This window comes from Apteryx mantelli, chromosome 2 (genome assembly GCF_036417845.1).
Source record: "Apteryx mantelli isolate bAptMan1 chromosome 2, bAptMan1.hap1, whole genome shotgun sequence".
Lineage (NCBI taxonomy): Eukaryota > Metazoa > Chordata > Aves > Apterygiformes > Apterygidae > Apteryx > Apteryx mantelli.
This window is the reverse complement of record NC_089979.1, coordinates 116,874,287-116,888,211: the sequence shown is the minus strand read 5'-3', so window position 1 is coordinate 116,888,211 and position 13,925 is coordinate 116,874,287. Positions and strand designations below refer to the sequence as shown.

Sequence of the window (13,925 nt, the reverse complement as noted above, 5' to 3'; positions counted from 1 at the left end):
AGCACTCCCTACAGCCTGAGACCTGTAGAGCTGCATCTGTTGTCAGAAGGTCTGTCTGGGTCAAAACCTCTGACACAGCTGATGCAGCAACTCCAACAGCTACTGCAGAGTGTGCTCTGCAGTGTGTCATGGCCATATCTGAGGAAGCATACACTACTAGGACTGGAAGCAAAGGTGCCTTCTTGCACCCTTCTGCATGAACTGCTGTCTCTGCTCCCTGCACTCTGGGCCTGGCTCTTATATAGGCCTCTCCCTAGCACTGACTCACAGGGTGCTTGACCTGCCCTAATCAAGGGCCACCTGGATCAAAGGCCCCAACTCCCTCTGATCAGGGACAACCAAGAGAGCATTTTAGAGGCAGCTACACCTAGCTAGAGCTTCTCCCAAGAGAAGTTAAGGCTTCCTGTAGTTGTCCTTGCCTAGCTCCCCTTTCCTGTTAGCAGCAAATACCCTCTAGTTCCTTGGGGTCCCCAGAAAGCCCGCACAACTTCCAACAAGGTCCTCAAAAGTTCTAAGCAGAGCCCAGACACTCCTGCACAAACTGCTGTGTCTGTTCGCTGCCTGTGTTGAGCTATGCTCAATTGTTCATCTCCCCCATCTGCCATGGAGCTGCCTGGTGAATATGAACTCCTGAGAACAGAAGATGTTAATAAGTTCAGAAAAGAGTCAGAATTCCAACAGTTGGGTTTTTTGTTGGGGGGGGGGTTTCTATCAAAATGAAACAGGAGAATGTGGAAATGACTTTCTAATATTACATCCCATTTTCAGTTATTTCTGAGGGCCACTTGATGACTCAGAAACAGCCTGAGATATAGTGCTTAATCCATGGCTTACCCCATTACTAATCTCTTGAAACAGAGTCCTTTTTATTTTTGTTTTTTGAAGAAAAAAAAAAATCTTCCTCCATTTGTGTTGCTACCAAATTCACTGGGGAGTTGCTGCTCATTTACCTTGGCAGGACAGCAGCCTTCCCCCAAAACATGCCAGCCTGAGTAGTTGCCATTTTAAGCAGCTTCCAATTTACCGCAGCAAGCTGTTAGTGCCTGCTGGCAGCTGCGGTACCCTTGTACCTTCACAGCCATCACGCTTGCCATCTGTCACCACGGCTAGTCCACAGTGGCAGCTGCTTCATCAGGCCAAGCCCAAAACTCTGGATACCACTATTTACATCCCTGGGTTTACCCTTGATTTACACCCACCTAAGAAAGTCAAGAGCCAGATCCCAAAGCTACAACTTGTGGGTGAAAACCTTGGGTCAAACTGAGCTTAAGGGCAGCGCTCGCGAAAGGCGATGAGGACAAAAGTGGCTAAAGACTGTGTTGTGTTCTCTCGTTTCTGAAACTGCAGTATTTGGAGCCTCTCCAGGGCTTTGTACCTGTGTACCTGTGGCAGACAGCAGCTGCCACAGCCCCCCAGGACCTCTGACTGGCACAGGATTAGCAAAGTGTGGCATATTGTGGCCATGCTCTCTATTCCCTCCAGACACATGCCCTTCCTTGGGAGAGAGTGGAAAAAACTGCCAGCCAGGAGCCAATGCATTCAAGGGTTAGTGTATTAGTGTTAGAGCATTTCAGCTGGAATTTGGGAGAATTCCAATTTATGTATTAGTATAGAGTGTGAGAGAAATTCTTGTGGAAAGGTTATGTACCTCATACCCAATGAAGATCTAAAGCTATTACCATAGCAGAGCATTCCCACTGACATCAGGAGAACTCAAATAGCAGACCAGCAGCAGAACCAAAAAAACTTCTAAAAGGCCAAATCTGCCATCATTTTGTCTCTTCAAGGAGGGAGAAAAGCAGTGTTCAGGAAATCCAGTTTTTTACTTTGCCAACAAATCATGCTGCTGACTGTACAAGACATTGGGGAAAATCACTCTGTTTCTGCAACACATTGAGCACCAAGCCTCAGGTTAAGCGTGAGAGGCAGCGCTGCTAGTGAACAGTGCAGACCTCTGCGGAGCCCCATCTGGAGATGTTGGGTTTGTTTGTTTTTTCCCTGCTCATGCCAAAAACTAGAGGTCTTGCAGACTTTAGTTAGGAAGAGAGCACAGGGAGGGTCAGGTGTACCTTTGGAAAAGCTAAGTCCATTTGCAGAGAAGTTGCAAAGGCTTCTTTTCCCACAGACAGATCAACTAAGAAGGAGGGTCTTTCAACCAAGATGCTCTTTTCTACTCTTGGACACTCTGCCGTGCTTGGTCATCCTTACTCTGGTGCTTCTTTGCAGGCTTGTTCTCACATCACTTAAGGTTTCATAGTCTTTCTCAGAGCCACAGACCAACTTCTAGCAATAGTCAGAAACAACTTTCTGTGTACATGTGCTTTACGCATCTTTTTGCTTTGACAGTGACATGGCCGGAGTGGGAGCAGCTGTTGTGCTAGGGATTCCTTCCACAAATAGCTTGGCTTTTTTGCGACAGTACCTTGACTAAGTGGCATAAATTACATGCCTCTCTTACTGTTTCCATGTGCTTTAGCCCAAACAAGAATAGATTATGTTTTTTAATTGGATGTCAGCATTATTGGTGTGCTCAGTCATTCTACCCCAGGGATTCAATTCAGTTAGTACTAAGTAGGTAGCTCAGGTAAGAAAACTAATGAGCCCATTTGCTTTCCAAACCCTTATTTGCAGGTACAGAGATGCACCTGAGCATTTCCAAATATTCTTGGTGGCAAATATGATGCAGCTTCACCTCTTTCTTAAGACCTTTCTTTTCCCACTGGCAGTGTCAGTAAATTTTACGTATGTAACAGCAGGAGGACAAACCGGCCCAGAGTTCAGATGTGGCATTTAGGTGTCACTGTACAATCCATAATAGTCATGCTGAAATGCATTTAGTTGGGAACATTTTAGAGCCATTTCTGTTCATTTCATACCTCCTGAATTATTATAATTAAACATCACAAATAACTATCAGACAAAGCCCTTCTGAGTGTTAGTCCAGACAGAGAGCATTAAGGACCTGGCACTTGCATCATGAGAAACCAGTGAGTTACTCTCAATAGGACTATCAGTTTTCTGTTTAATTTTTAATCTTACTTGATTAAGAGGAAATACATAGTTCCTTGGCACAGATATTTGAAAGCAGCTCTTAATTTTGAGTGCCTCTGTGCTCAAGTGCCCAGCCTGAAACACCTGTGCTGCTAGGCATTCAGGCAACAAGTGCTCAGCCATTGCCAAAAGTGTCTCAAGCTGGGCCCTAAAAAGGAAGTATCAGAGATCACGAAGGTCTTTAGGAAATGCAAACCTTTACTGTGATGTAATATTTGTATTACTGTAAAGACCATATGCTCGGGCCATAATTGGCTCCATTTGGAGTAGGTGCTATGCAAACACACTCTCAGCATATTCGGACTTGGCACCCAAGACCGGCATAGGCATCTGTTGGTGAGAGGAATGACTGAATAAGACAACCTGCTGTCCATCTGAGGAGTACCTGGGCTCCTTAAACATGCTGTAGAGAATATGCTTGTGTTCAGATCAGATACTACAAGTGACTCGCCTTGGCATGGCGATTACTTTTCACCACTGACTGTCCAGGGAGCCGGATAGCTCATGGTCTGAATTACCCATTTCTCCCTCACACATAGAAAACAATGTCCACCTTAAACTATGGTAGTTACAGTAGGTCGAAGTCATAATGCAAGCTTCAAAATCTTTGATCCACAACAAAGTTCTTCCTGGTTTTGATGCATCTTATGCATATGCGGCACTTTGGGGAGGCGGGGGGAAGGTTTGTCGCTAAAAATATGAGCTAGTCAAAGCAGTCAAAGCAATGAGAGCCTAAAAATGATTGTTCTGCTTACGGGAGTAACTGGCAGGAAGTCTGGCCCACCTGCTAAATAGCCTGGAATAATGTGTCGCCTGATCGTGGCAAAGAGTTTATTATTGTCATACCTTCTTTGCATTCAGATCTGCGTGACTTCTGAAAAGGAACACGATGGCTTCATCAAAGTATACAGCGGGAAGAAGAAAGGCTTTGTCCCCATAGATGTCTTAGAAAACATCTGATTTCAACAGCCCACTTGCTGCAGTAGGAGCCCTTTGTTGGCAATACCTGTCTGCCTCATCTCACACTGTGTCAACCCAGATGGGCTGTCTTGCAGATGTTCAGGGAATAGCGAGAAAACTGCAACTACGAGAAGAAAAAGACATTTAGACTGTCACAGCAACACTAAGAAATACAAAAAGTGGATTGATTGAAAGAAAATATAGTCAGAAACCACTGGGGAAATGAGAGGCCCTTGGAAACTAATAGGAATAAGGTAAGGGGAAAAAAAAAGTCTGAACTGATTTCTGGTGCAAGATGACTATTACAACCCTGATGGAGACAGTCCTGTTCTGAAGGACTAAATTCACGTCCTGTTCTCGTGTCTTAGAAAACTGTTGGACTGCTTTCTTGTTTGAAGTGTGTTTTGGGGAGGGGGAGTCGGGGAGGGGAGGGAAATACTGTTCAAACTGTCTTTGTACTGCAGTCCAATGCTTGTAGTAAAGTGCGGCTGTGGTCCTACAGTTTTGTCCCCAGTATCAGCCGATCAGCTGAAGCATTTAATGCTGGTGTTTAGTCTCATAACACAGCAGTTTGGAGATGCTGTGTTAACATCAGTCTGCCGTGTGCACTGTGCCCTGGCAGTCGGCAGTTTTCTCTTTCTGTGTCACCTTACCATACAGAAGAGTAGTGAATGTCTGTGTCCTTTGTTTCCTCTGTATGTGAACAAAAGGTCTCTGCGTATGTTGGGTGTGATGGCTGCTCACAGAAATAGCCATCTTCCTACTCAGAAGCCAGCTTGGACGCGTTCATCTGTATTCCTTGTTCCTTTATCTGGCAACAGAGGAAATGGAAGAAATGATTTGTGAGAGCCACAGGCTTGAAACGTTTTCTATTTTTCTGTGTTTATTGCACTTAAAAGATTTTATATATTGTTCCTATTTATAACAAAAACAGATGGTTAATTAACCCCCCCCCCCAAAGACTGAAAGCACTAGGAAAGAACAGATTCTTCATAGAAGTGAAGTCTATAACTATCAAAATCCAGAATTAGCGACTGAAAGGCACTGGGTATCTTAGCATTGTGTTGACACACCAAAGTCTTTTTCTTCATTTGCTAAACAGAAGTTTTGCAGATTCAACAATAAATACATTGATGTGAGGTCCTCCTTGGCTTGTACCACCATGAGGCTCCCCTCAAGTCCTCTCAATCCCGTTGAGACTGCACAGGGAGGTCTGTCTTGTTGATGGTCCATACCATGCAGGCCTCCACCTTCAAATATATTTTGGGCACACAAATCTTTTGGTACCTGGAGAGCAGCCAATGGGATCTGTGGAGCTTGACCAATGTACACAGGTCAGCCAGCACCAATCCTGTTGTAGGGCAGGGGCCTTATGATGTTTAAAGACAAGGAACCTAATTGCCAAGTATTTAATTGGATGTAACTGAACCAAATGCACTTAAGCAGCTTATCATGTATTATGACATGGAGCTTAAGTCCTATCCCAAAACTCCCTGCTGAATTCATGCCTTATTCGACCAGCTTGAGACCGAATCCCAGTCTTTAACACTACTGGAGTTAGCCTCAAATTGATGTCCTAAATCCCAAGATTACAAGAAGAAATTCAGATGCTGCCAGATTAGTAGATGCCTTTGCAAGATAGACACTCTTTCTAAAAAAACTGCTTACACTTTCACATCCATACAATGAGGCAGTTTGAATCCGTGTTGCACAGCCCAGGTCCATAGTTGGGTTGCCCTGTTTGAATAGCTGATCTTGTGCAAAGCCTTAAGAAAGCCAGTGCAACTCTCTACATGGTCAGAAGTTGACATAGCAGATCAGTCTGCAAGCTCTCAAAGACTCGTTCTGCAGCTCTTATGTATCACTTAATTGCAGAGGAGGAATTTGCAGGGGTGTTAACTGCTGAAACTTGGTCCTTCATAACGGATGTGATCTGTACCAATCATTAATGTCCTCCTGGCTGACCAAAAGCATCTGATTTCATATCTTCATCTATGGGAATATCAGCAATTTACACATGACTTTTTTTTTTCAATGCAAACAATGAACTTTGCTCAGCTTATTTTCCTAAGTAGCCAGTAAACTCAGTGGGAGGACAGAGGATTCTGATAAGCCTTAAAGATCAAGAGGAAAAGCAGCAGAGGCATGTTAATCCACCCTGCTTTATAAGATTTTTTATATATATTCACCAGTTCAAAGAAAAAACTCAAGTGTTTGTTAGAACTAAAATATTTGCTACTTTTGATCAGGCCTGTCAGGCCTTTCCTGTGGGCAAAGGAAATCTGTATTAATTATACATATGTGCTACTGTTTACATGATTGCATCATACTGTGATTCCCTCCTATTTCAGTCTTCTATGATTTCAATTTATCCCTACAATGTGCATCATACTATTCAAAGAATGATATGAATATTACCTACAACTCACAATGGCCTTTAATCAATGTCAGTTTGATTCCTTTTGATACTGAGCAATAAATAATAAAGTGATTGAGAAAAAATGAAACAAACCCTAAGTGGACTGTATTACAACTGAGCAAGCATTGCTTGTGAACCAAAGTTTTCATGGTTATTTTTTCTCTGTGTTTTTTGTTTGGTCTTTTTTCTGTTTTTTTGCAGTTGTTTGATATAGAAACATAATTTATGCCTAATTTAGCAAGAATCACATACATGACTCTAACCTTAAGCATGTGATACACTGGCTATTTGAATGCTTAAAGATGAAGCACTTTGCTGAATTAAGGTCATTTTCCTCAAATCAATTTTGGATGCCTTACTCTGGAACCAGATGAGTATCCCATCATTTTTTTTCCTACCATATGCAGTTCACAATAGATATTGCATTAACAAGCAGATAAAAGCCAGACAGAAGATGGACTGGACTCTGTCTGACGTTTGCTCAGAAAAATTGAATTTTAGGAGATAAACGATGTTCACATTTAATTTAATATTCTGCTTAATAAAGAATACGCAACTGTTGGAAGGAGAATAGAAGTGTATGTTTCTTGGCTTCTTTGCATTGGACATTTTATCATTTTCAGTTAGCCACCTTCAAATCATTTACTAGAACCATCAGCAGTAGATGTTACTGAGCACTTCCATTTAAAATCTGCAGCACTTGCTTTTGCTGTCTTTAGCCAAACATTTCTAAAATAGTTCTTCTGTAACATATGTAGTATGTGTAGAATTGGAGATGAGTTTTGTGGTGGAGTCATCCTAAACATTTGTTTCCAGCAAACCAGAATGTATTTTAAGCCATTCCATTTGTTGTTTCAACATCTCACTGCAGTGTAAGACTGGCTATAGAACATATCCATAAGTGTTAAGGAGAGTTGATCAACACAGGTTGAGGAAGAGCTGCCTGAATCATGATTTACTCCCATCCATAAATAACACAGTATCTCAGTGTATAAGCATAACATCTTTTCCCACACCCAACCATCTTGCTTCTGTGACTTCCTTCAGGGATTGATGCTGCAGCGCACCATCAGCCTGTGGGCTCATTGCCACAGGGGAACAAAGTTATTTATTAATTTATATTATTCCTTATAAACATTGTTTCTTTAGCATTACTTGCAGGCATTTTTCTCAGTAATTATTGGCTGAGATTCAATTGACTAAACAGAGCACCTAGTGCTGTTTTAGACAGCCTAGGACGCTGGAGGTGTCACAGTACAGGGCTGGCATGCAATGACACTGGAGTTTTGGAAGACCTGTGACCTTCTGAAGAAGCCACTGGAGACCATGTAGATTGCCTAAAATGGCACTAGGTGAATATCTTCAGAAAATGAACCCAGCTCATTTCTTCTAAATATATGTAGATGTCTCATTTATTGAGCACTCATATTACATCTTTCTTTCCCTAAAGGCCACTGGATAATTGCAGCTAACCATATCAATCCTGACTCATTTGAAGTCCACATAAAGAATCCTAGAATGCAACAGAGACTGAGTTCATCTATAATATCGGAAAAGGCTAGTCAATGTTATGTTCTTCCAAAAATCCACTATGTAATTTATCTGAGCTAATTGTAAACATGTACAACGAAGCTATTAACCCTATTTCTCTCCCTGCCCTTTCCCAGCAAACAGAGAGTAATGGGCACTTCAGTATTGTGGCTCATCTGACTTATTAAAGACTTCTGCTTTAGCATGAGCTACATTATGCCCTATAAGGGCCTTTTCCATCCATCAACAATCACGGGAGCCTTGGACAGCTGGATCAGATTTAGACATCAGCAGAGGTCTCTGCTATATCAGAGCAGAGGAATCCCTGGCCCTATTTTCTGGATAAACATGTAACACATACATCTGACTACCATGTGTCTGTTTGTGTCTCTGAAGTTTCTGATGATGTTTACTATTAGACACAAGAAAAGAGGTGTATTTTTCTTTCCTGTTTTCATTTTATAAAATTTCCTTTACTGTCTGGTGGAGGAGGATGGGTTCCTAAATAAAATATTTTGCATTTAAATACAAATATAACAGTAATGTAAAATCAAACTAATCCTACTAAGGACATTTTAATTTAAAATACTGATCATGAAGAAGACTAGCACGGCTCTATCTCTGCCTGCAGTAATACTGACTGTCCACAAGTTCTGATAGCAACGATAACACATACTTACCACATGCCTAGAGAGGTAGATCTGTGAGTGGTTCATTTTCTTTCAATATTTCACAGTGTTTTTGCTGGACAACATTCTGAGATATTGCGAACCACTAGACTGAATAGCATCGACCTGGACAATCAGACCAGGGTGGGTGTTCTTATGCTCATTCATAGATAACATAAAACAAAATACAGCTATATAGTTTTCTATTCACTGGTGATATGCTTATCAAATAGTTTGTACAGCATAGAAAATAAGCACAAAAGAAAGCGAACAAATACAAAGCACGTCAGGTTCTATTTAAAATATAAGTAAGGAGGATGTGAATGATGCATACTCCTTCTGTACTTTGCTCTAATACAGATAGGGTCAGACCAACACAAGTGTTTCATTTCATGTTTCAGACATTTCAGATAGATGTAGTCCCAAATCATCATCCAGATTGTGTGCACTACATTTTGTAAAGCATGGAGAATAAATATTTTCCTCAGTGGGAATATATGTTATCCCAACGTTGAGTTTTCCACTGCAAAAAAGAACAGCTGAATCTAAGAGGTACACAAGTGTTATTTTTAAAGCCATTCTTTATATAGAAAATTGTCATGTGCCTGGGGAATGAATACTTGGCAGGGTCTCCACAAAAGAGGCCCAGAAAAGCTATAGTGGGGCTGCTTCAGGTCAGGTTGTAAATACATTTCCTGAGTGGGCTTAAGGAAGTCCATTTAACACCTGCCTAAATTAATGTGATTTGTTCAATCAGATAAGCTTAAATTAATTTCATATTTTATATATGTACATACACACACTATATATGTACACACACACATATATATCATATTCATTAATATCAACGCAATGGCAAGAGTCCCTTAAGTGTTTGTCCTGACTGATTTTTCTTCACTTATCTTAACATACTCGACATCTAGATATAATTGAAATTGGTGCCCTACAAGCACCAAAACAGACAGATATATAGACAGAAAAGTGTAGCCCTGACAACAAGCTTTATCTGCATTAGACAAAGCATATAACATATAAACACAGGGTTATAGGCAGCTGAACTGTGAATATGCAATACATTGAGCACAGTCAAGATGCCCTCCACTCTGAAATGCGTGTTGTTCATTAAACAAAGTTGGGATTGCATGCAGCATACAAATTGGCAGCCTGAAAACATTGCCAGAACATGTAAATCATACCTCTTTGACCTAGCTGCCTGACAATAATGAGATAGTGAAAATAAAGAGTAACAACTTCTCTTTAGAGGCCTGGAGGAGAGGAAGTCATGAGAAAGAGACAGGGGGCATTTCTATGCATTTAAAATTAAAAAAAAAAAAAAGTGCTAGTCAGTCACATATACACACCATGAAAAAGGCATTACCAAAAATTTACCTTTGATAGAATGAAGCAAATTGTTGTCTGTGTAATTATTATATGACCAGCATTTTGCTAGCTGATAGGGTCAAAAGGCTGACAACACAAAACTAAAAGACTGTGAGAGTTATTCCAGCTTTGCTACCATCCAACATTAACAGGAAAAATGAGAGGTAGCTGAGAGTAAAAATCTGACTTAAAAAAAAAAAGTCCAGTACTGGTACTGAAACAACCCCTTTAACATGCCTTGGCTTTTCCATATAGACCTCCCTCTCCCTGGGGATGCTGGTCCAGGAGGCAGTCACAGCAGCACCCATTCTATGCTCTCATCCGACAGCAGTGCTGTGGGTACGCCAGAGCGATGGCAGAGCAGGCTTCTGCGCTCTTCCCAACAAGTACAGTCCATGCCAGCAATGCTTCTTTCCAGCCTCTTTTCTTTCCAGGGAACATGCCAAATTTTGTTGTTGGCTGACCACTGCTTGCCCTCACGTCTGACAAGAAAAAGGACCCAAATTATCCCCAAGCAAACAGAAGCCCAATAAAGCAGCCAATATGGCAGTAGTCCCCAAAAACCTCAGAGTCTAGCCTTGCTGCACACCCTTGCATTGCAAACTGCACCACAGAAAATGGTCGGTCTTTATGATCCTTGCTAGGGCTCAGGTCCTCCCTGCTGCTCATGGTCCTTCACCACCTGGGCAGGCTGCAAAGCCTTCACTCACCAGCCATCCTCTTTTCATGTCCACTGAATCTCGCACCCCATCCTGCCAGGAAAACCCCATCAGGCCTATCTGGGGATCTGCTCTGTCAAATATGTGCTGTCTTTCTTAAACCATGTAAGCTCCACCAAAAAAAAGCTGGCCACACATTGGCCACGTCTCAGCAGGCTTCCCATATGGGTGTCTTCTGAGTCAGACCAGCGGAGACACGGGACTGCTGCAAGAGATACAGCCTCTCCAGAGTGGGGGGTGGAAAGGGTCCACTCCTATTTGATCAAGGGTGGAAGGAGAAAAACAGAAGCTACCTTATTTTCACCCTTTGGAAAAAGTCTAGGTCTCTAAGGCCCAAGTATAACATGAGTTGTACTGAACATGGGAGAAAACCTTCTGTGACCAGCCCACTCCCATTATTTACTACTCTGTGATTCCACATTCTGGCTCAAGAAATGTATAGTGAATGCAAACCTCTTTCTCTCCCCATCCTAATCTGTTGCTCCTTATGTCCTTCTGCTTAGTCCTGCAAAGATCTCCCGTCCTTGGCTTTTCTTCTCCTGCCAAAGGTGATGCTTCTTGTGGATGTTATCTAAGCTACAATGAGAAATTCCTCTTTGCAGGATAGTGTGGCTAGAGTTTTCTACGTTAATAGTGTCCCCTGCTAAATAGCATTTCCCTGCAAATGCCCTTGTTCATGCCATGGATACCATTGCCCAAGCAGAGGGAAGGGAGAGCAACATCCATCATCAGCGCTTTCATTTTCTGGGCAGCATCTGGAGTGATTTGAAAGTGAAACAACTGATCTCCAGTACTGCAGAATCACCTGTACCAACAGTCAGCTCTGAAGATGGGCTAAGCAACGGCATGGTTTGCAATTCACTCCTGTCGGAAGAGAGTGTGGGGTTACATTTGGGATTTTTTTTAACCACTGGAGAACCATTAACCAGAACTCACTAGACCCCGATGGGTGCCAGGAAGGAGATTATTTCACTAGTGGGACTGAATTGTACAAATGTCTTCAGTCTCCTAATCTCATGCAGCAGACTTGCTTGCTGCTCCTTTGTGCTTACAGACAGGTATAAAGTATGTCATCGTATATTAGTCAGCACAGGGGAGACTAGGCTGACAGTACATATAGTATGTAGTTTCTAAACACAGTCATCCACATTACTGAAGTACTGGCTATTCAACCACTTAGGGCTCAGTCCTGCCAGAGTGAGATACCAGCTGCACTGGGAAGAGGCAAGCCCAGATTATTATGTTGTAAAAAGAAGGGTGCCCCACAAAAATAATACCTAGACCACCTGGGTTCAGTTTCTTGTTCAACTATGGACAAGCTACTTTATCTGACAGTATTTCATCCACAAAATGGAGCTAAAATTAGAGTTAATTCTATGGTGGGACAGTCTAGAAAAGCATATTGGTATGTTGCTTGCAGTATATACATAGTTTGCAGCTCTTCACCATGTTATTCTACACAAAAATAGCCCAAGGCAAAATTACTCCCTTACTCCTACCCATCATCTTACAAATTCAACTTTTAAATTGTCTGCTGTAGACTGACTTTCTGAAGATATGTGTACAGTCCTGTAGCCTCAAGAGGCTACTGTGGTATAAATTATTAGTACGAATGGCAGGTATATCTGCTTTACTGACGTTCTGTAACAAACTCCCAGGTGCTTAATGGAATGAAGAGCGAATGGCACACCCACAACCAATTTAATCCCTATACACAATTCTTCACTGGGCAGGTGGGCAGTAAAAGACATTTGCTACAACCTTCCTTATAAGGGCAAAAAGGCCCCACATGCCCATATAGGAAGAAGCAGATTTCTTCTTGAGGGCTGCTGCACCAAGACCGTCACCATCCATATTGCTTGCATCCTTGCATCACCATTGCATATTGCTTTCAGGGTTCTGCTTTTTAAAGACCTCAGAGACACTGCAAAGATACTGTCCTGCCCTAGCATGCAAAGGGATGTGTAAGCCTGCACACTGTGTTAACTTAGGACAATCTTTGAGTCTGGCACACTCATGTGCATTTTGTCTAAAAAAGCCTGCAGTGTGCTGGGAATCTACAAGATATTCCCTGCAGATGTAATGAAGCTTTGTTTGTAGACTGGGTCTTAGCTTCTCTGCAGCACCTCTGGTGCACAGAGGGAACGCTTGCTGTGAGAAAAGCACCATTTTCTGTTCAGTGCTCAGGCATAGGCAACACACACAGTAATGCAGCATATTTTTCTCACAGGTCACTGTTCTCTAGCTTGGTTTCTCCAGATTTCCAGTGGCCTTTATTTTGGCTCAGGTGACACTAGTAAGGGCTGCAAAATCTGAGCCTGCCTCTCTGTATAACGCCCATACACACACGAACGCACATACGCATTAACATAACACATCAGGTGTGTGATCAGATGCTGGAGCAGACACATGGTCCTTCATCAGACAACACTGTACTTGTTGACCCCTTAGACTTCAGTTACACAACAATTGCTAATTAAGAAGGAAGCTCTATAATATTTGAGTTTTAAGAGATTTTTGAAGAAGACATTCTGCTCCTCTGTTTTGGTGCCCCAATTAACCCTCTCATAGATTTAGCATGCTTGTCACATTTAATGCTAGCAATTACTGAAGCAATCTGTAGCAGACCAAAGGCATCAGAGAAGCCTCTTGCCTCCAATACAGTCTCTGTGAGCAAGCTCCTCTGCCTGCCAGGTCAGTACAGCCATTGGTGATGGAAGTAATAGGAAGGGTAAATTTGCTCTCATTTCTGTAGAGTGGTTCTGCCTCCAGATCAAGCCAGGTCAGCCTCAGCCCCCAAAGAGTCATTTTTCCAGGCAGGCATCACCACGTAGTGCTCTATGCATGTTTTCACCTGAAAAATAGGTTTGCCAACACCAGCTAGATCTTTCTCCCACTGAGGGTTAACACCTTGGCCCCTCAGAGTAATATCATTCTCAACCAACTTTCAAAGATTTCACCTTCTTCTAAGCAGCATCACTGTGGTTTTGGTCTAAGAGCAGTCAGGGAAAGACCTGATAAGTAGATTGAGCAGAATCTAATGTAGTGTTGTAGCCTCTGAGTCTCTCCACAGAAGATGAAGAATCACCATCTGTTTACTGGAAATTTAAACACAGATGAGATAAGTGCCTTCCCCCCCCCCCCCAATCTTGGGAGCAAGGGAGGAAGAGCTGTCAGTGTTAACGAGATACAGAGCAG

At 42.3% G+C, this 13,925-nt stretch overlaps 1 protein-coding gene across 1 annotated transcript in view; it reads left to right on the top strand.

Annotated features, from left to right (window-relative positions):
* The window catches only part of STAC (SH3 and cysteine rich domain), a 74,017-nt gene extending 70,006 nt beyond the window's left edge, over positions 1-4,011 (top strand). Inside the window, exon 11 of the mRNA XM_013948135.1 lies at positions 3,913-4,011. Within this exon, the coding sequence (XP_013803589.1) occupies positions 3,913-4,011 (99 nt within the window). The remainder of the gene's footprint in view (positions 1-3,912) is intronic.
* Positions 4,012-13,925: the final 9,914 nt, after the last annotated feature.